The sequence below is a fragment of the Perca flavescens genome, chromosome 23 (assembly GCF_004354835.1).
Source record: "Perca flavescens isolate YP-PL-M2 chromosome 23, PFLA_1.0, whole genome shotgun sequence".
NCBI lineage: Eukaryota > Metazoa > Chordata > Actinopteri > Perciformes > Percidae > Perca > Perca flavescens.
In genome coordinates, this window is record NC_041353.1 from 13784139 (window position 1) to 13802731 (window position 18593).

The 18593-nt window shown below is 42.7% G+C and overlaps 2 protein-coding genes and 1 long non-coding RNA gene across 6 annotated transcripts in view; 2 read left to right on the forward strand and 1 right to left on the reverse strand.

Moving 5' to 3' along the window:
* The first annotated feature begins 1135 nt into the window (after positions 1-1135).
* LOC114550178 (hyaluronidase PH-20-like) lies at positions 1136-6197 on the forward strand. 4 transcript variants are annotated; one of them, XM_028570777.1, is made up of 9 exons: positions 1138-1261; positions 1809-2716; positions 3089-3255; positions 3355-3523; positions 3626-3650; positions 3744-3844; positions 3928-4086; positions 4580-4669; positions 5321-6197. In XM_028570777.1, the coding sequence occupies exons 2-9, from the start codon at positions 1832-1834 to the stop codon at positions 5756-5758; spliced, it is 2034 nt and encodes a 677-aa protein (XP_028426578.1). In that variant the 5' UTR covers positions 1138-1261; positions 1809-1831; the 3' UTR covers positions 5759-6197. The 4 variants fall into 4 exon arrangements, 3 of the variants coding, with proteins under 3 accessions (XP_028426578.1, XP_028426577.1, XP_028426579.1); XM_028570776.1 differs by having other exon boundaries at positions 3626-3844; XM_028570778.1 differs by having other exon boundaries at positions 2448-2716; positions 3626-3844.
* A 487-nt stretch (positions 6198-6684) lies between these two features.
* The window catches only part of LOC114550328 (uncharacterized), a 69776-nt gene continuing 57867 nt past the window's right edge, over positions 6685-18593 (forward strand). The window contains exon 1 of the long non-coding RNA XR_003691680.1: positions 6685-6888. This is a non-coding gene — a long non-coding RNA (uncharacterized LOC114550328). The remainder of the gene's footprint in view (positions 6889-18593) is intronic.
* On the reverse strand, positions 8309-11832 carry tmem229a (transmembrane protein 229A). Its single transcript, XM_028571017.1, has 2 exons — positions 11283-11832; positions 8309-11090 (listed from the first exon to the last, which is right to left on the reverse strand). The coding sequence occupies exons 1-2, from the start codon at positions 11697-11699 to the stop codon at positions 10635-10637; spliced, it is 873 nt and encodes a 290-aa protein (XP_028426818.1). The 5' UTR covers positions 11700-11832; the 3' UTR covers positions 8309-10634.

The window sequence follows — 18593 nt, forward strand, 5'->3', positions numbered from 1 at the left end:
AGCAGGAAACCGATGGAATGCCTTCTCCAGGTAGGGAATGAGTCCTTACCCCAAGTGAAGGAGTTCAAGTACCTTGGGGTTTTGTTCGCGAGTGAGGGGACAATGGAGCGGGAGATTGGTCGGAGAATCGGCGCAGCGGGTGCGGTATTGCATTCAATCTATCGCACCGTTGTGGACGAAAAGAGAGCTGAGCCAGAAGGCAAAGCTCTCGATCTACCGGTCAGTTTTCGTTCCTACCCTCACCTATGGTCATGAAGGCTGGGTCATGACCGAAAGAACGAGATCCAGGGTACAAGCGGCCGAAATGGGTTTCCTCAGGAGGGTGGCTGGCGTCTCCCTTATAGATAGGGTGAGAAGCTCAGTCATCCGTGAGGAGCTGAGAGCCGCTGCTCCTTTGCGTCGAAAGGAGCCAGTTGAGGTGGTTCGGGCATCTGGTAAGGATGCCCCTGGGCGCCTCCCTAGGGAGGTGTTCCAGGCACGCCCAGCTGGGAGGAGGCCTCGGGAAGACCCAGGACTAGGTGGAGGGATTATATCTCCAACCTGGCCTGGGAACGCCGGGATCCCCAGTCGGAGCTGGTTAATGTTGCTCGGGAAAGGGAAGTTTGGGGTCCCCTGCTGGAGCTGCTCCCCCCGCGACCCGACACCGGATAAGCGGACGAAGATGGATGGATGGATGGATGGATGCATTCCACTTAGGAGAGGCCCTGGTATTTGTAATGTTTATAATATATACATGGGACGTTATGATGTTATTCCCATAAGTGATGTGTCTCAGGTTGTAGGCAGACATTTGTTTGTTGATTCCACAAGGGGGCGCTTTAGTTTCATTTTGTTGTGTTGAGACTGCAGAGGTGAAGAAGGGGTCAGAAAAGAAAAGATGGCGGAACGGAAAATGTAAATGATTGCAACGTAAATTTAGAAGTTCACTAAAAGAGTCTAAAAGCCACTTTTCTGTGTCAGAGTTTTATTTAAGAACATTACAGTATTAAACCATTAATGATGGCTGCATTCCACTTAGGAGAGGCCCTGGTATTGTGCATGCTGACTCACTGAAATAGCTTACTGGGACACTTGATGGAATTGGGGCATCGTTAAGGTTATCAATTTCAGCTGTGCTTTTCCTACTATGGCAAGTAAAAAAATGTCTGCTGTGAAAAAAGTCCACAGACCCTATCGGAATTAACGTTACGTCACATAGGGCTACACACGCTGCCCACATGGCTACCTGTCTTAAAGGGGAAGGGTCGCCGGTAAAGATCAGGTAAAAGGAGAACGGTGAAAGTGTACTTTTCTATCAGACGATGTAGACGATGAAACAAAATATCGTGCAGTCCTAGGTGGCCTTGTCTTGATTTAGGATTGTTTAGATAGGAGGGATGTGGGGTTTATGTTTGGGAGGTGAAATCGTGCTAGATATGGCAGATTGGATTTGATTTGATTGGATTATGGGGAGAAAACTCATGATTTGTATCAGATTTCAGGTTAGAGTTGATAGCTGCAGCAGATTAAAGAGAAAAGGACTTTGAATATTTTGGTATTAGGTTGTGCATTCAATTTAAATGAACATATAAAATAACTCAAGAAACAATATACTAGCTGATCAGGCAAGTGGAAACAACACATTTTGGGGCATTAGCTTGTTCTAGGCCTTTTTTGCATTTACTAAACATATTCAACAGTGTGCCTTAAAAAATTGAGCATTATCTGGCCTTTTTTATAGCAACATTGGCTATCAATATAGAAATCATTAGCATATTAGACTGTAAAATAGAGTTTGATTGGTGCTGTTTGATTTTGATTTTCTTCAGCTTTTCTTCAGCCAGAGGAAAGGATGGTTTCATTCACACAGAAGAGCAGAAGCTGTGTGCTGCTGCTTCTCTCGCTCACCCCATCGATCTTTCCCCTTCTGCCCACCTCTATCCTCCCTGCTCTCACCAGCTCTGTCTGGCCTGCTCTTTCATTATGTGTCCTGACAACACCAAAAGCCTTTACCCCTCCTCTTGGTGACACAAACATATCAACCACTCCTTTTACCACTCCTGCAATCCTAAAATCATCCACCTCCACCATCAGCCCAACGTCTTCGTCAGAAGCCTATACCACAACTCACTCAAAATCAACGTCCGCTACGTCTACAATGTCACCCTCCGTCCAAACATCCCCCAGATGCCTTCTCATATCCTCACCCTCAGCCTACTTGCTACATCACCCCTGTAAACGTCTGACCTCACCCCTCAAAACTATAGGACCACCTCTGCACAAAAACCAAAAATGTCATTTGTCCAAAAAGACTCCTGTGTCTTCTGAAAAGCATCCTCTTCACACTTCTAAACAATATCCTCCCTCCAACTCAACTTCACCTCCAAAAATGTTGTCATCTTCCCCTCTACCTCAAACCGCTTCACCCGAGCTTCCCTCTCCTGTTTCGACATCATCCCTCTCCACAGCGTTCTTGCCTTTGACGTCTGAAGCTTCGCCGCCTTCCTTTGCCAAGACCTCACCCATCCCTCTCCCCGAAACCACGACATCTCCTCCAGAAGCAGCAGCCTCTCGTCAGCCAGTGCCACTTCCGCCTCCCCCCCTCCCCCACACTACAGGTCCAATGTTTGAGCACCAGCCTTTCATTGTCAGTTGGAACATTCCTGATCTGGTGTGCAGCAGGTTCAACATCACACTAGACAGCTCACCCTTTAAAGGAGTGGCCACACCTGCTAAGGTAAGGGGAAATGTATCCGAATGTTATACACGTATTGAGTTAAACTAAAACTATTTTTTTTTTATTTACATTCAAATCCATGGTTGCAAAACACATCTAAGCTTATTTACTTTACATAAAGTTATTATGGAAGGACATTTCTGGTAATTTGGTTTTCTAAAACTGGATTGGCTTTTGAACAAATTGCTACATGAATGCAAACAATTGATTCTGGATCTACATGATGTCAACACAGGACAATGTATGAATATTTACAGGTCATTTCTATGTAAAGAGGCCTCTTTCATATAGCTGCTGTTTTAGAAAATGTCATCTTGTACTTCTTTAAGGGAAATTCACAAGTTGATTCACTTTGTCCTGTTTCTGCTGCAGGTCCCAGGCCAGTTTCTGTCTCTGTTTTACACAGACCGATTGGGTCTTTACCCACATGTAGACCTCACTAGTAGGAAACAGTTCAATGGTGGCATCCCTCAGAGAGGTAACCTGAAAGCCAGTATTAACAAGGCCAGAGCAGATATTAACTATTACATCCCATCCAAGTGAGCATACCTAAAATTAAAAAAATGTCACCCTTTATTGTTTGACACATTTGATGTTGAACTTTGACCTACTTCTGCATCCTCCTGTCTTCCCTCCAGGACAAGCCGAGGCTTGGCTGTGATAGACTGGGAGGAATGGCGCCCCCTATGGGACAGAAACTGGGGCCCTAAGAGAATCTACCAGACTTTATCTGTGGCTCACCTTATGCAGACAAACCGCTCCCTCACAGTGCAGCAGGCCACAGAGAAAGCCAAACAACAATTCCAAGTCAGAGCTAACTTTTTGAATTTTAATAAAACAAATGATATAGTCCTGAATAGCTATTAAATATTGATTATTCCATTCTATTCTTCTTTCCATTCATTTTAGGTAGCAGCTAAGAGTTTCATGTCAGGTATGTTGGCAATGGGCCGAGCTATGAGACCCAATTATCTCTGGGGCTTCTACCTGTTTCCTAACTGCTACAATTATGGCTGGGAAAAGCCAGACTACACAGGCCGATGCTCCAACGAGGTGAGGAGGCAGAATGATGAGCTGCTCTGGCTGTGGGAGTCCAGCACTGCCCTCTACCCCTCTGTCTACCTGCAGGTTGGTAAGATTGTGGGCAATATTTACTTTTTATGTATCCATATTCTCCTTTCCAAAATGTTTGCATCATTGCACGGTTTCAGGTTTTTCTGGCAGACAATCCCAGAGCCGCCATGATGGTGAGAAACCGTATCAAGGAAGCTTTGAGAGTATCTGCCCTGCCAAGAAGGAGTGGCACTGCACCCGTGTTTGCTTACATGCGACCTGTCTTTGTTGACCAGAACAGACGTTTCCTCAGCCAGGTAAATGAGAGTCATTCACTGTAAATGTTGATTTGTTGAACACTTGCTGAATTCTCAGATGTATTAAGTATCGCTATGAAGCATGATATGTCATTGGGAGACATGTATTATAATGACAACTACTTACTAAACATAAATCCGTAATTAAATCCACTATTCTAACGGATTACATTTTTAAAACCGCTCATTAGTTAGCGACCACACACTTCACTAGAATAGATACATCTTAGGTTACTTCCTCATCACAGCAGTGAGGTGTTCCCAGCCTGACGTCCACTTTTTAAGAGGAGTTGGGTTGCTTGGTGTAACAACACCCTGCTCAAGTGGTCACCCTCACCTGAGTGTGTAATCCTTATATTTTCTTCTCACCTCGTACAAGGAGATTCTAGGGAAATGATGACATTGTAAAAGTGTGCTCCGTGCGTGCGTACGTGATTGTTTTGGTGTATCTACACAAAGGCAGTAATGAACATATTTAACCATTTGTGTCCAGGGAGACTTGGTCAGCACCATTGGGGAGAGTGCAGCAGTGGGAGTGTCTGGCGCTGTGCTGTGGGGGGCCAGCGCTGACTATGATGACCAGGTAACACCACCCCGCAGACCTCCACTGGACTGCTGAAAGACATGACAGTGTACTGATGGCAGCTAGTCAGACCAGAGACAATGTGTTCAATTAGATGATGTAGGAGTCTGTGTACCGTATCTCTGTGACTGACTGACAATACCTCAGTCACCCAGGTGCTGATGGATTACGTTGGTTGCTAGTGTAACAGTATTAGTTAATCCATGGCGGGGGAGGCCAGGATTAGCTTGATGATAGTTTTGTGTGTCTTGTGAAAGATATCTCACTATTTAAATTCAAGTTAATTCATATTCTTACAGATGTGCGTATTATTCAGTGTATTAGGGTTTTTTATGGGCTAGGTGTTTCCCTGCGTCCAGTCTTTATGCTAAGCTAAGCTAAGCTAATCGTCTCCTGGCTTCAGTTTCATGTTGGACAAGATATGAGAGTGGTATTGATCTTCTCATCTAACGCATTAGCAAGAAAGCCAATAAGAGTATTTCTTGAAATGTCAAACTATCTCTTTAATCATACGCAGGCATATCAACATATTTCAGGGCTTGCTGTAATGTTCTGTTTCAGACAGTTATATACAGAGTCTATATTTACTTTTTAAAACTTTTCTCTTGCCATTTCTGCTCCTGCTTCCACTGTCTTTCCTTTGCTCCCCAGACGTCTTGTGCAGCCCTCTCATCCTACCTCTCCACCACCCTCAACCCTTACATCACCAATGTCACCGCAGCCGCCCAGCTCTGCAGCAACTTCCTGTGTCGAGGGAATGGCCGCTGTGTCCGAAAAAACTACAACTCCAGTCACTACCTCCATCTGAACCCGGAGAATTTCAGGATCCTGCATGTTCAGAAGCGCTACCTTGTCTTAGGGAGACCCACCCTCACAGACCTAAAGGCTTTGAGCAGGAGGTTTACCTGTCAATGCTACAAAGGACTGATCTGCACTCCCAGGACATACGGAGAGCTAGCCAAGGCCCTGATATTTAGTTTGAATCAAGGGCTGTACCAAAAGTTTCACACTCTAAATAAAGCCATGTTGGACGATACACAACAAACCAGTATTAGTAAGGACAATGTTAAAAAGAACTTCAAAGTTTAGCTTGTAATCAAAATGTTTGGTCACATTTTTCCATTTTTATTTTTTCCAGGAAACACACCATTTAGACCAATACTGTATATTCAGACCTGGAAACTATCTAGTGATGCCATAATCCAGTGCTGGATACTTCATCTGCAATATTAATAGGGCTCAGGAAGCATCACCTCATCTCTATAATGTGTCCACACTATGACCACTGATAGAACGTAACATGCTCCATAGTCTTGCCAAAGAACAAGGGTTTGCCTAATCTAAAATCAAACTTACAAATACTGTGCTATATTAAGTATTCCCACTGGGTATTTGTATATGATTTGACTGTATATGTAAATAAATGAAGAGGGACGGGGAGGCAGGAGTGTTGTTTGTTTTGTGTTGAATTTGCCTGTGATAATTCACAGAAAATAGGATGAGAGTTCTATTAAAAATTATGTCTACACGTCATTAACTTAATGCATCAAAATGTGCTTTATTTACTTAATTGAATTAGTTTTATCATTCTTTGATGATCCACACAGGTGTTTACACTTATATTGCTTGATTAGAGCTCCTCTCAGCACTTGTACAGATTGTGCTTGATGGGCTATTTTTAACTTTGTTGGCATGGTAGGAAAAGCACAGGTGTTACTAATTAAGATGCTATTGCTATGTTGTATCTAAGGACAGTCCTATTTACTGGAGCAGTGAAGAACGTTTCAATTGAATAAGAACTGTATGGCATGGGAATGATTGTTTGAGGTATTAGTTAAACCGTCAGGGAAACAGACTTATTGTTTGAAGAATACAAAATAATTTTGATTGCAAAACGCTTGAAAATCTGAATTAATGGTCTTAAAAAAAATTCTTAGGTTGGGCATTCATCACCCTTTTGTAATTCCCAGCTTTGCTACACCCACCTTCAACCTGAGAGGAGGTCTAATCAAATAAGTCACACCTGTGTGGGTGTGAGTTTTAGGCCACTAGAGGGCAGACAAACTTCACAAGAAGCTAGCTAAAGCGTTATCACCTTGTCAGCCCTGTTAGCTACAGAAGCTTGTTAGCAAGCAGTTACCTAAGTTAATTACACTATCAGCAGACGTGGAGCGACATTAGCATTCATTTGGAAACGTGTTTCTGGCCACCGGGCAAATGTAAGTAGTAATATTCAATCTTCTGTGGTCTTTAATCCTTAAGCGAAATAACTGGCTGAGCTTGCCAGACTGTTGACCAGCTAATAGCTAACTTTGCTTTGTCTTTAAGCATTAAGCAGGTGGTGTACAATGTGTTTATTTGAGCTTTTTTTTTGCTACTGGAAACCTGGTTATAAATACACACATACATAAATACTGTATATAGTAAATGTGCTGTAAAACCCTAACAAATAGCTTATAAAGGCTAAAAGGAGCAGAAAGTTGTTAGCTAAGTTTCTCGGTGTTTGTCACTAATAGTGTCCTCTTTCACATCAATCATATTAGCCATTCATTTAAATGTTAATATAACAAATGTAGATTAATGGAGCCTTTCAGGCTAGTGGTAGTCAACCTACATGACAAGGTTAATTTTTCAGGTGTTGTATTAGTGGAGCGATGACTAATGGTGATGCTAATTAACAGTCAAACTGTTGCATCTCACTTCCTGTTTTCATCTGCATTAAACCGTGTTTTCATGTTTGTACACAGCATTCATATACTTCTGAATAAGAGTGCTAATGGGTCTTTATGTAGGAGTTGGTGTATCATATTCCCATTGTGGTGTTGTCAGCAGATACTGTGGGTCATTAGTGCGTTGATGGTGTCCTCTGGATGAGTGTGTGAGGTGAGTCTGGATTCATGTGTTTGCTTTTGTCAAAATGATCTCCAAGGTGAATTAAAGAGAGGGATAAGATGTGTTGACACATTCTTGGTTATGCAGCCTAGTTTTAACCACTTTTGGCGACGTGTGATGCTACAGTGAGCATCAGAAATAAATCCCTACAAGTTCAGGAGACAGACATCAGTTAAAGGTTTAAAGTGTGGGATGTTTGTTGTAATATATACTGGTTCTTCCCTGGCTAGTTTAAATTATTACAACATGTGAACAAGAAAGTTGTAATGAGAGCTAACAAAAGCTTTTGTGTGTGCCAGAAACGGATATGTCTTTTCTTGGAACAAACTTGCAGCCAATTTCACCTGTCATGTTGTTTGTGTCTTTGGACTTTGTTTTTTAGTTTTTGCTGAGACTTGTTCCATGCAAAATATGTTGACAGTTATGAGTCAGCCTGAAAATGGGTTGCAGCCCTCATTTGTTGTAATTTGATTGTGGATGTTTTAACAGAACTAAAACACCCAGGGCACCAAACAAAACAAAAGGGAGAAACTGAATTGTTGTTTGCTTGTCTGCTCCGCTTCAGGGATACAGTGTGAAACATAATTGCTCATAATAGTGTAAATGGTATTTGCCAATGTTAAAGTAAAGGAGTGAAGAAATGCAATTCCACAAGTGCCACAGGAACATTTTTTAGATTTAATTAAGTCATACAGTATGCCAGCAAGTCAAGATTCTAAAAGCATTTTTCAAAAATTGGTGAATAGCACAGCACAAAGTAAAGTATGATTTTTTTATTTTTTTTTATTTTTTTTTTTTAAACAATTATTTGGCCATGGAAAATCTTAATGTACAAAGTCATTCACTCTGTGGTTCAGTGAATGCAAATTTGTACTATAGCTGCCAAGTTGGACAAAAAAACACACCAGCCACAGTTTGGGCAAACTAGTGCTTTAAACGTTCAGTGCTAGATGTAACAGTTCTGACATGGTTCTAAACACACATGGTTCTTGACCCCTTTTTGTTAAAGTATAAGGTTTGTGCCAATTACCCTTCTAAATATGTGCAGACAAAATGCAATTTGATTCCTTGATAAATCACCCACAGAATAGGGGGAAAACATGGTTTTTGATGTGCAAGAGTTTCATTGTCGCTCCCACAGCATACAAGGGAAAAATCATTACTTTAGCCTTGATTTTAAGTACCATATGTTACTAGGATTACTAAACTCTCAAAACAGACCCAAATCTAGCAGAACAGATTTCAAATTCTTTCAAGCTTTGCATCCAACAAATCACAAGCTTATCTAAAGATTCTGAATATACTCATTAGGGTAATAGAAATTATCAGAATTTAAAGTTGTGATTAGAACTAAAGTTTTTCTAACTGTAAAGAAATTATTACAGGGTGGCTTCATAAATGATGAGATTGATTCTAGCACTAAGGCAAGATGCTACTCTGGGAATGAAACTGCTTCAACTGCTGGCAATGCAAACTCCAAATATTTACTTACCTAACAAAGTGACTTGTATAGAGTAGAAAGGTTTGCTAAGATTTAACACCATTTGTTTAGTCACAGTGCAAGGTACTTAGATTAGTTAATAAGGCATAAACAACTGTAAAGCAAATGTATCAGAATATGCCCTTCACAGTACAAACAGTTGGAGTTTGTTTGGGGAATATTTAACAAAAAATCTCTCCTTCTGGATTTACAATATGTTTGTACTACATTTAGTTTAAGTTTAGCTGATTGATGGATTTAAATTGATAGTTTTGTTTGTGTTGGTTATAGAAATCTGTAAATTTGATCAGTTAAATGTGCGCATAATTTTTGTGGAACCAGTGTTCTGATAATGTAACAAATGCAAACCTCACTGACAGAGACCGTCATTAGTGTTGACGGTTCAAATATTTTTTATAATAATCATTGCTGCAAAACGCTGCTGTGCTTCTAATATAAAAAAGGAGCCCTATGAACACTGAGCCTGGTTTGTTTTGAGTCTGGTTGACTCTGTGCACAGGAAGGCACTCCAGCAAAGTAACGTTTGGTTCATAAAAGATTCACAGAGTAAAATCTAACTTGGCTCCTCGTATCCATTCAGCTACAGTACAGATTTTAAGGTGGGATGATGTTTTTTTAAATTTTTTTTCCTTCAGGATGAGTGAACATAGTGAGTTTGTTTCAAAATGTAAATTAACATTAACAAAAGAGATGGATATTTAAAAACGGATTGCTTGCATAAACGAAGATGGGACAATGGGTTACTGTCCAGTTGTTTTCATGTCTTCTTTGTCTTGAAAATACAGACTTTGAATATCATATCTAATCTATAAACCTTCCAGATTATTTGTATTTCTTGCAGACATGAACTACAGTTAAAGCATGCAAACGCATATTTAAATGACACAATCAAGCCAACTCAAACTAGACCTGCCACAATGCATGTAACGTATAAGATGGCAAGAAGTCTGCCACTGCAGTCATAACGAAAAGTTGACTTGTGTCATGAGGACTATAAATATTAACATTACAACTACATTTTACATCAGATATATAGAAATGGCAGTAGGTTAACTGAATTTTAAACCGGTTAGGTGAACAATTTAGCATCAGTTGTGTATTACTGGACCCAGAAATATCATCCTCAACTGGAAAATGTCTCCTCTGCATACCGGTAACAAGTGTCTAGACTCTGAATACCTGACTCTAAACTTTCTGAAAATATTTTCTATATTTTTCTTTTCTATATTTTCTATATTTTTCTTTTCTATATTTTCTATATTTTTTAACTTTACAAAATGTTAAATCCTATATTCAACATCACAGCATCTGTTGTCATCATGGCAACATATTGCTGACCAACAGACCTATTTATACTATGATCTGAGTTGAAAGGCCAATCTGATCCCACATTATACAATTTTACATCTTGGAGTTCTAAATCTAAATTAAACTTTTATGCCTTCTTTTTTTCTCAAATCAATCAAATCAGTTTAATTGAATGTATTAATTAGAATAACATGTCTGCTTGTTTCATCATTGGTCTACTGTGAGTCACACTTCCCCTTGAAGTTAAAAAATCAAAAAGAAAAATTAAACTCGTTTTTTCTTAGACTCCAGTGCTCCATTGACCTCACCATTCTCCCCACTCAAACCATTTACGTCTTTGGTGCACTTGATTCTCAGCAGCACATTAGACAGTAAGTCCTGGTACAGACTGAGGCACACCCAGCCTGGCAAGTAGAGGAGCGTGATGAGTCCCATGAAGTTGTGAGGATAATGGGAGTAGTCCCAGGAGCAGGCGCCAAACTGCCTCAGGACCAGACCCCAGGTGAACTCCCAGGTGTAGATGAAGCAGATGTAGATGGGGAGTCGCCGCCACGTCCCCCAGCCTCTGCTGAAGTGCAGGTAAAAGTAGAGCCTTTCTACCACGAAGCTGCAGCTCCCGTACATCAGGAAAGACCACAGGGACGTGTGGCCGCTGAGGGTCCGGTCAGACTTCTCCACAAGGTTGAAAATGGAGGTGAAAATCACCTCGTCCAGAAAGCCCTGCATCCCAAAGAACAAGAAACGCACATAGCCGGGGAGAACGTGAAGAGGCCCCCGATCATGACCACCGTCCTCCGGGCCGGGTTTGGGGGGGTGATACTGCAACCTTGACAGCCCCCTGTGAAACACCTGGGCAAAATAGAGAGCCAGGATGTAGTGTACAACCAGCTGCGTGGCAGATACCACCCTCACCTGCTCGGTCAAAATGTTGATGTTCCCCATCAGGATCTGAAGCCCGATGTACACGGACGGGTAGAAAACAAGATGAAACACCACAGGCCGACCTCGGAAACACCTCTTCTGTGAGTAGATCTTCTCCAGTGCAAAGTGGGTCAGTGAATGCATAATGCAAAGATACGGAGAGGAAAAGCCCACCAGTTTGGGGTCCGGATGATTTAAAGCCCCCTGTAATGATGAGAGCAGGACATCCAGAGTTACGCCGTGCATGCCGTAGAAGTAAAGCCGCATCCATCGCGGCAGCTCCCGCAGAGGCTCCGCCGCGTCCTCTGTCTCTCCGGACGGTTCTTGTTGGCGGGGCATCTGCGTTTTTAGGCCACAGGCGGGGTCTTCTGAACGGCTGCGAGGACCGTCTCGCCACCGACTGGCCATGACCAGTCACTATGTCAAGAGAGATTCAGCTTCCCTCTTCCTACACATTTTCTGTGTTCCGCTGCGGCTGCACAGTGAAGCGAGCTGCGACTGCAATCACCTCCTGCACTGCACGAAGTGACTGCTGCGTTCACGTGCTCCTCGGAAAAACCTTGTTTTGTGAACACAGCTCGTGAACCCAACTTGAGAACAACAAACGACAGTTCTGTTTACATTTAGTGTTACTCACCAAAACGCAGTGTGTGCATCCCTGTGTTTAGTGCATTTTCGTCCTCATGAAACAGCCTATTTTAAATTGTGCATTGTTTACATGTTTACATGTTTACTAGCTAGCGGTCTTCTTCTTCCTTAGCTGCTTTGTGGACACATTGCAACACTTGTTGGCATGTTGCCTTTACCAACTGTCGCTCTGTAGAAAAGCGTGAAGCCTATCCCTACAGTCACATTAGCTACAAAAGAGAGTGACACACACTCGCTTGATGGGCATTCCTGGGCGTGCCTAGCCTACTCCTGGTCACTTGGCAAAAGTAAACCGAAATTCTCTGGTGCTCCTCTCCCCAGCGCACACCTATTCAGGGGTAACTGAACCACCACGACCGGCAGCTAGCGGTGCTCTGTAATCAGCACACAGTCACATATTCTGGGATAACAAGACCACCAACAACCGCTGACCTGACGAAGCACCACAACAAGTCACTTGAGAGGTATTGTCAAGTCACAAGAATGTTTTTGGATTTTAAAAGTATTTAACAAAATATGGGGTAACAAAATATGAGATAAAATGCCAAATATAACACACACACACACAGAAATACAATGTCCTGAAGCATTTCCGCCATCTTGAATGATTTTCTTCGACTGAGCAACCAACGTACATGCGTTACTCTGCCCTCACTCTGCCTTCACTCCGATTGGCAGTTGCTTTGTCGCATCGCTCAGCATTTGCATAAAATAGACTTCTTGTCTGTTTTGTCGTGGCAGCGGCAAGCGCATCACTTGTCGCTTTTTCGCTGTCTCTTGTAGCTAATGTGACTGTAGGGTATGGCGGGATGTAAATGTTGCTTCTTGTGTGCTCGTGCACGTGTCCTTGTAAAAATGTAGCTCCAAGGTGCTACTAGTGGCCAAAGACTTCACATGGTTCCTTTTTAAATTGGAGATATTAACAGGCTGTTTTATCAACCCAAGTAGTTGACAAAGAGGAAAAATGTGCACGTTGACATTAACATTAGCCTGACTAATAGATCTTTCATATGTTAATCAAAATAACATTATGCTAAAGCATAACTACAAATAATTGATACAGTGTGCTCGTGTTGATATCAAAAGTTTGGATATGATAAAGTGGATTTACAAACCACCCTCAGCACTGGTTCTTTGAGTTTGCCTTTAGTCATTTTAATTTCTAATTATTTAAGGCAAACATAGCTAAAGACAATATAATGTGTGACTGTACAGAAGTTAAAGGAACACGCCGACTTATTTGGAATTTAGCTTATTCACCGTAACCCCCAGAGTTAGACAAGTCGATACATACCCTTCTCATCTCCGTGCATGCTGTAAGGCATCAGGCCAGCACAGAACATGCAGGTGAATGGTTCCAACAATCCTACTGCTCCGAATAAGTGACAAAATAACGCCAACATGTTCCTATTTACATGTTGTGATTTGTAGAGTCACAGCGTGTACAAAAAACAATGTAACATGAGACACAGACATCTTCTAACCGTAAACAAACCGGGAACTATATTCTCAGGCAGAAGAATATAGTACTTGGGCGGAATGATTTGCTTTGCAGCAAGCCTGTCTGAGAGTATAGTTTACTGTTAGAAGATGGCTGTGTCTCATGTTACGTTGTTTTTTGCACATGCCGTGACTCTACAAATCACAACATGTAAATAGGAACATGTTTGTGTTATTTTGTCACTTATTCAGAGCAGTAGGCTAGTTGGAACCATTCACCTGCAGGATCTGTGCTAGGCTAAGCTACCGGTGGAGCCATCAGACAGCGTTACAACACGCACGGACACGAGAAGGGTATGTAACAACTTGTCTTACTCTGGGGGTTACAGTAAATAAGCTAAACTCCCAATAGGTGTTCCTTTTAACTAATAGAAGCTAATATACTACCAACAATACTATACTACCAACAATACTATCAGTATGATGTATGAAACAAAAGCTATGTGTAATCATTTATCTGTGCATGAGGTCAAAAGGTCAACAAATCCAAAGAGGAAAAAATAGCCTATTAATTGTAAACTATAGAAAATGAAGATGTGTGCAGAAGGGTACAGATGTTTAAATCAGTTGTGTGGCAGCTGGCTCGCCCATTACTGTCATACATGCAGTTGCTCTGCGTCGTCATTTGCATCATTATAACAATGTTTCGAAATTTCCAATTGCTCATGAAGGCAGCATAAAACAGAAACTGATGGAGAAGGCGGTGTTGCTGTATAGTCGTGGTGGAGACGGGACTCTTTGGCTCTGACACGGTTATTAATTGAGCTCACGTCCCTCTGAGACGTCCTGACTGTTAATTACAAGTCATTAATGATAATTACACCAGATTAGCTACTCTGCTGTTATGATAGACCTAGGTCCAAAATCATTTGTTCAAGAAAAATGTAATAAACTAATTCATCATAATTGATCACCCATCATATAGGCACCAAGCTGTGTGACTAAAGATGAAACATTGATAGATAGCCACAGGCTACGTTCAAATGTAATTTAAGTGACAGATTTACCGTAGGCAAAGTGAGGAAATTAAAATTCAGTTTGTTGATAAATTCTGCATGAAGTAACCCAGTCATGACGTGAATGCAGCCCAGTCACAACATCTCTGACCATTTCCTCTTATGGTTTCCTGGTTACTTGCTAGTAGTATTAATAGCTTGCTATTGTTTCATTGTTATGAACTGTAACTAAATAACAAAAAAAAATCAACAATATATCTGTAAATCTCTAAAGGGTATTAATCAGTAACTATTTCGGCAGGGCTGAACCCATTAAATGCTAAACGCATACTGATGAGGAAATCTTGTAGCCTACTCCAGGTCAATCTTCATGATCATCTCTTTAAGATGAATAAAAGAATAACTCGATGAGCTTCAGTTGAAGTTTATAACAACACCATTCTGATATTAGATAAGTGTTAGGGAAATTATGATACATACTTTCTCTCGTTATTTATTAAACTGTTTGCATAGAATAATATTATCGTGATCCTATTCTTCTCTCTCTGTTAAATTAAACTATTTGCATAGTAAGAAACCATAACACTACTTGCCCCCACAAGATAACATGGAGTCATTGGCTATCTTGACTGGGGCCCGAGGACAGAACATGCGTCTCTCTAACCAGATGAAGGGGACGCCATCGAGTCTGACCAGATAGAGGAAAGGACAGAAACTGACAAGATAGACAATTGACGACATCAAATTCTGTTGATTTTATTTCACACATAAATAAGCTACTGTTTTTGAGGCTTACGTCAGTCACTTTCTGTACTTATGCTGTGAGTGCCGTAAACTGACCCAACTTGCAAGTAAACAAAACTTTGATCTAACTTCAGTGGTTCCCCGTCTATTCTAGATAATACAAATATTAACAATAACATTTTTGTAGCTTGCATAGACACAGTCATACCAAAAACTTAGTTTTTGACAATTGCTTGCACATTGAAATCAAAAGTATTTATCAAAACCTTACACAGCAAAACATTGGCTCAGATGTGCACCACTATAAGCACAATGTCAGCTTCACTCTTTTTGCTAAAAAATACACCGTGATTTGCAAAACACTAAACACACTTGTATTCATTAGACACAGAAGTATATCATGATGTCACTTCCTTACAATTCCAGAGCCCTGAAATTACCACAACTATGAGCCGATCTGTGAAACCCAGCCATCAGGTGCGTAAACACATGACGGCTTAATTGTAGACAAACCATTCAGGTTTAACCACTATAAAAATGCAACCGGTAAGTTCACCTGCCTTCAACCAAAACGAAAGGAGTCAGAAGAAGAGGGAGGGTGAAAGGGGGAATCCACAGAGGAAGAGAAAGCGGTAGAAGAAGAGATACCCCTCATTCAGGCCATGGAGGACTCCTGTGTGAACAGGTTGACTTGCAGCTGTGCAGGGATGGATTTGACATTTTTTTTAATTTATTTATTTAATTTTTTGTTTGTTTCTGTTGTTTGCTGAGCTAACAGTGTTATACACACTACTGTAGCAGCATGGAAGCTGGGATTTCCCATGTTGACTGATTTGGGTATATGGAGAGAAATAAATTATATTTCCTCAGTCTGCAGCACTGGTCTTGTGTAGTGTTTGGTGAACTTATTGTATATTTGCACTTTCTCTGTACTTCATTTACAGTACTCTAATCACTGAGAAGTAGAATTGCTAAAAGTGTTTTAGGTTAGCAACAGCAGTGTGTAACTGGTCCATACAAAATTAAGTCTATGGTAACAAAATATGTTTTTTATAAATTAATGTATAAGAGGGTTTCAGATTTTGGACATCTGTGCTGTCAGTTTGTTTATTATTTCATGTGGACCCGAGGAAGATTAGCAACCGGTGTTGTGGAAGCTAATGGGGATCTGAAAAGGCATAAATACCTATAAACCATGCACAAATCATACATTTACAATGATATTCACATACAGTACTGTGCAAAAGTCTTAGGCAGGTGTGGAAAAAAAATGCCGTAAACTAAGAATGCTTTCAAAACTATAAATAATGAATAATTATTTTTATCAATTTACAAAATGCAAAGTGAGCGACCAAAAAAACATCTAAATCAAAGCAATATTTGGTGCTACTACCCTTTGCCTTCAAACCAGCATCAATTCTTAGTTGGTACGCTTGCAACAAGTCAGGGAACGTTGAGGATCGTAGACTCAGTGGTCGGCCAAGGAAACTGAAAAACACATCAAGCTTATTTCCCTTCGAAATCGGAAGATCAGCTCAGAACTGGCAGAAACCAGTGGGACCCAGTTACACCCATCTCCTGTCCGGAGAAGTCTGGCAAAATGGCAGCAGGTGCTCTGGACTGATGAGTCAAAATTTTAAATATTTGGCTGTAGCAGAAGACAGGTTGTTCACCGAAGGGCTGGAGAGCGGTGCAATAATGAGTGTCTGTCTGCAGGCAACAGTGAAGCATGGTGGAGGTTCCTTGCAAGTTTGGGGCTGCATTTCTGAAAATGGAGTTGGAGATTTCACCTCTCCGTGAACCATCACCTTATCGTGGTGGAGAGGTTTGTGTGTCTCTGTGAACCTGAGGGCTGTGTTGTCTGGAGCTTTGTGCTCCTGGTAGGGTCTCCCAAGGCAAAGTGGTCTCAGGTGAGGGGCCAGACAAAGAATGGTTCAAAAACCCCAATGAAAAAGCTAAGCAGAGATGGAGTGACCCTGCCTGGAGGAAGCCCGGGGCCCCCGTCTGGAGCCAGGCCCAGACGGCGGGCTCGTCGGCGAGCCCTGGTGGCCGGGTTTGCCGCGGAGCCCGGCCGGGCACAGCCCGAACAAGCTACGTGGCAACTCCCTCTCCATCCCATGGGCCCACCACCTGTGGGAGGAACCGTTGGGGTCGGGTGCAATGCCACATGGGTGGCAGTGAAGGTCAGGGGCCTCGACATACCAGACCCGGGCGGCAGGCGCTGGCTCTGGGGGCGTGGGCGTCACCTCTCTGTGGGGAAGGAGCCGGAACTGGTGCGGGAGGTGGGGCGCTACCGGTTAGATCTGGTGGGGCTTACCTCTCGCACAGTCTTGGTTCTGGAACCATACTCCTGGATAGGGGTTGGACTCTTTTCTTCTCCGGAGTTGCCCAGGGTGTGAGGCGCCCGGGCGGGTGTGGGGATACTCACAAGCCCCGGCTGGCGCCGCTGTGTTGGAGTTTATCCCGGTGGACGAGAGGGTCGCCTCCCCACGCCGCCTGCGGGTTGTGGGGGAAAACTCTGACTGTTGTTTGTGCATATGCACCAAACAGGAGTTCGGAGTATTCAGCCTTCTTGAGACCTTGACTGGAGTCCTGCATGGGGCTCCAGTGGGGACTCCATTGTTCTGCTGGGGGACTTCAACGCACACGTGGGCAATGATGGAGACACCTGGAGGCGTGATTGGGAGGAACGGCCTCCTGATCTAAACCAGAGTGGTTGTTTGTTGTTGGACTTCTGTGCTAGTCATGGATTGTCTATAACAAACACCATGTTCGAACATAGGGATGCTCATAAGTGTACCTGGTACCAGAGCACCCTAGGCCAAGGTCAATGATCGATTTTATAATCGTTTCATCTGATCTGAGGCCGTATGTTTTGGACACTTTCGGGTGAAGAGAGGGGCAGAGCTGTCAACTGATCACCATCTGGTGGTGAGTTGGGTCAGAGGGTGGGGGAAGACTCTGGACAGACCTGGTAAGCCCAAACGTGTAGTGCGGGTAAATTGGGAACGTCTGGAGGAGGCCCCTGTCCAACAGACTTTCAACTCACACCTCCGGCGGAGCTTTTCGTGCATCCCTGTGGAGGCTGGGGGCATTGAACCCGAGTGGACAATGTTCAAAGTTTCCATTGCTGAAGCTGCGGCGAGGAGCTGTGGTCTTAGGGTCTTAGGTGCCTCAAGGGGCGGTAACCCACGAACACCGTGGTGGACACCGGTGGTCAGGGAAGCCGTCCGACTGAAGAAGGAGTCTTTCCGGGATATGTTATCCCGGAGGGCTCCGGAGGCAGTTGCAGGGTACCGAAGGGCCCGAAGGGCTGCAGCCTCTGCCGTGAAAGAGGCAAAGCAGCGGGTGTGGGAGAAGTTTGGAGAAGACATGGAGAAGGACTTTCGGTCAGCACCAAAGTGCTTCTGGAAAACTGTTCGCCACCTCAGGAGGGGGAAGCGGGGAACCATCC

Coding starts and splice junctions, on each gene's coding strand:
- LOC114550178 (XM_028570776.1), top strand. CDS start 1,832: ATGGTTTCATTCACACAGAAGAGCAGAAGCTGTGTGCTGCTGCTTCTC. Junction 3,524..3,625: donor AAGCCAAACAACAATTCCAA/GTCAGAGCTAAC, acceptor CATTCATTTTAG/GTAGCAGCTAAGAGTTTCAT. Junction 3,845..3,927: donor ACCCCTCTGTCTACCTGCAG/GTTGGTAAGATT, acceptor GCACGGTTTCAG/GTTTTTCTGGCAGACAATCC.
- tmem229a (XM_028571017.1), bottom strand. CDS start 11,699: ATGGCCAGTCGGTGGCGAGACGGTCCTCGCAGCCGTTCAGAAGACCCC. Junction 11,091..11,282: donor TCAACATTTTGACCGAGCAG/GTGAGGGTGGTA, acceptor TTTGGGATGCAG/GGCTTTCTGGACGAGGTGAT.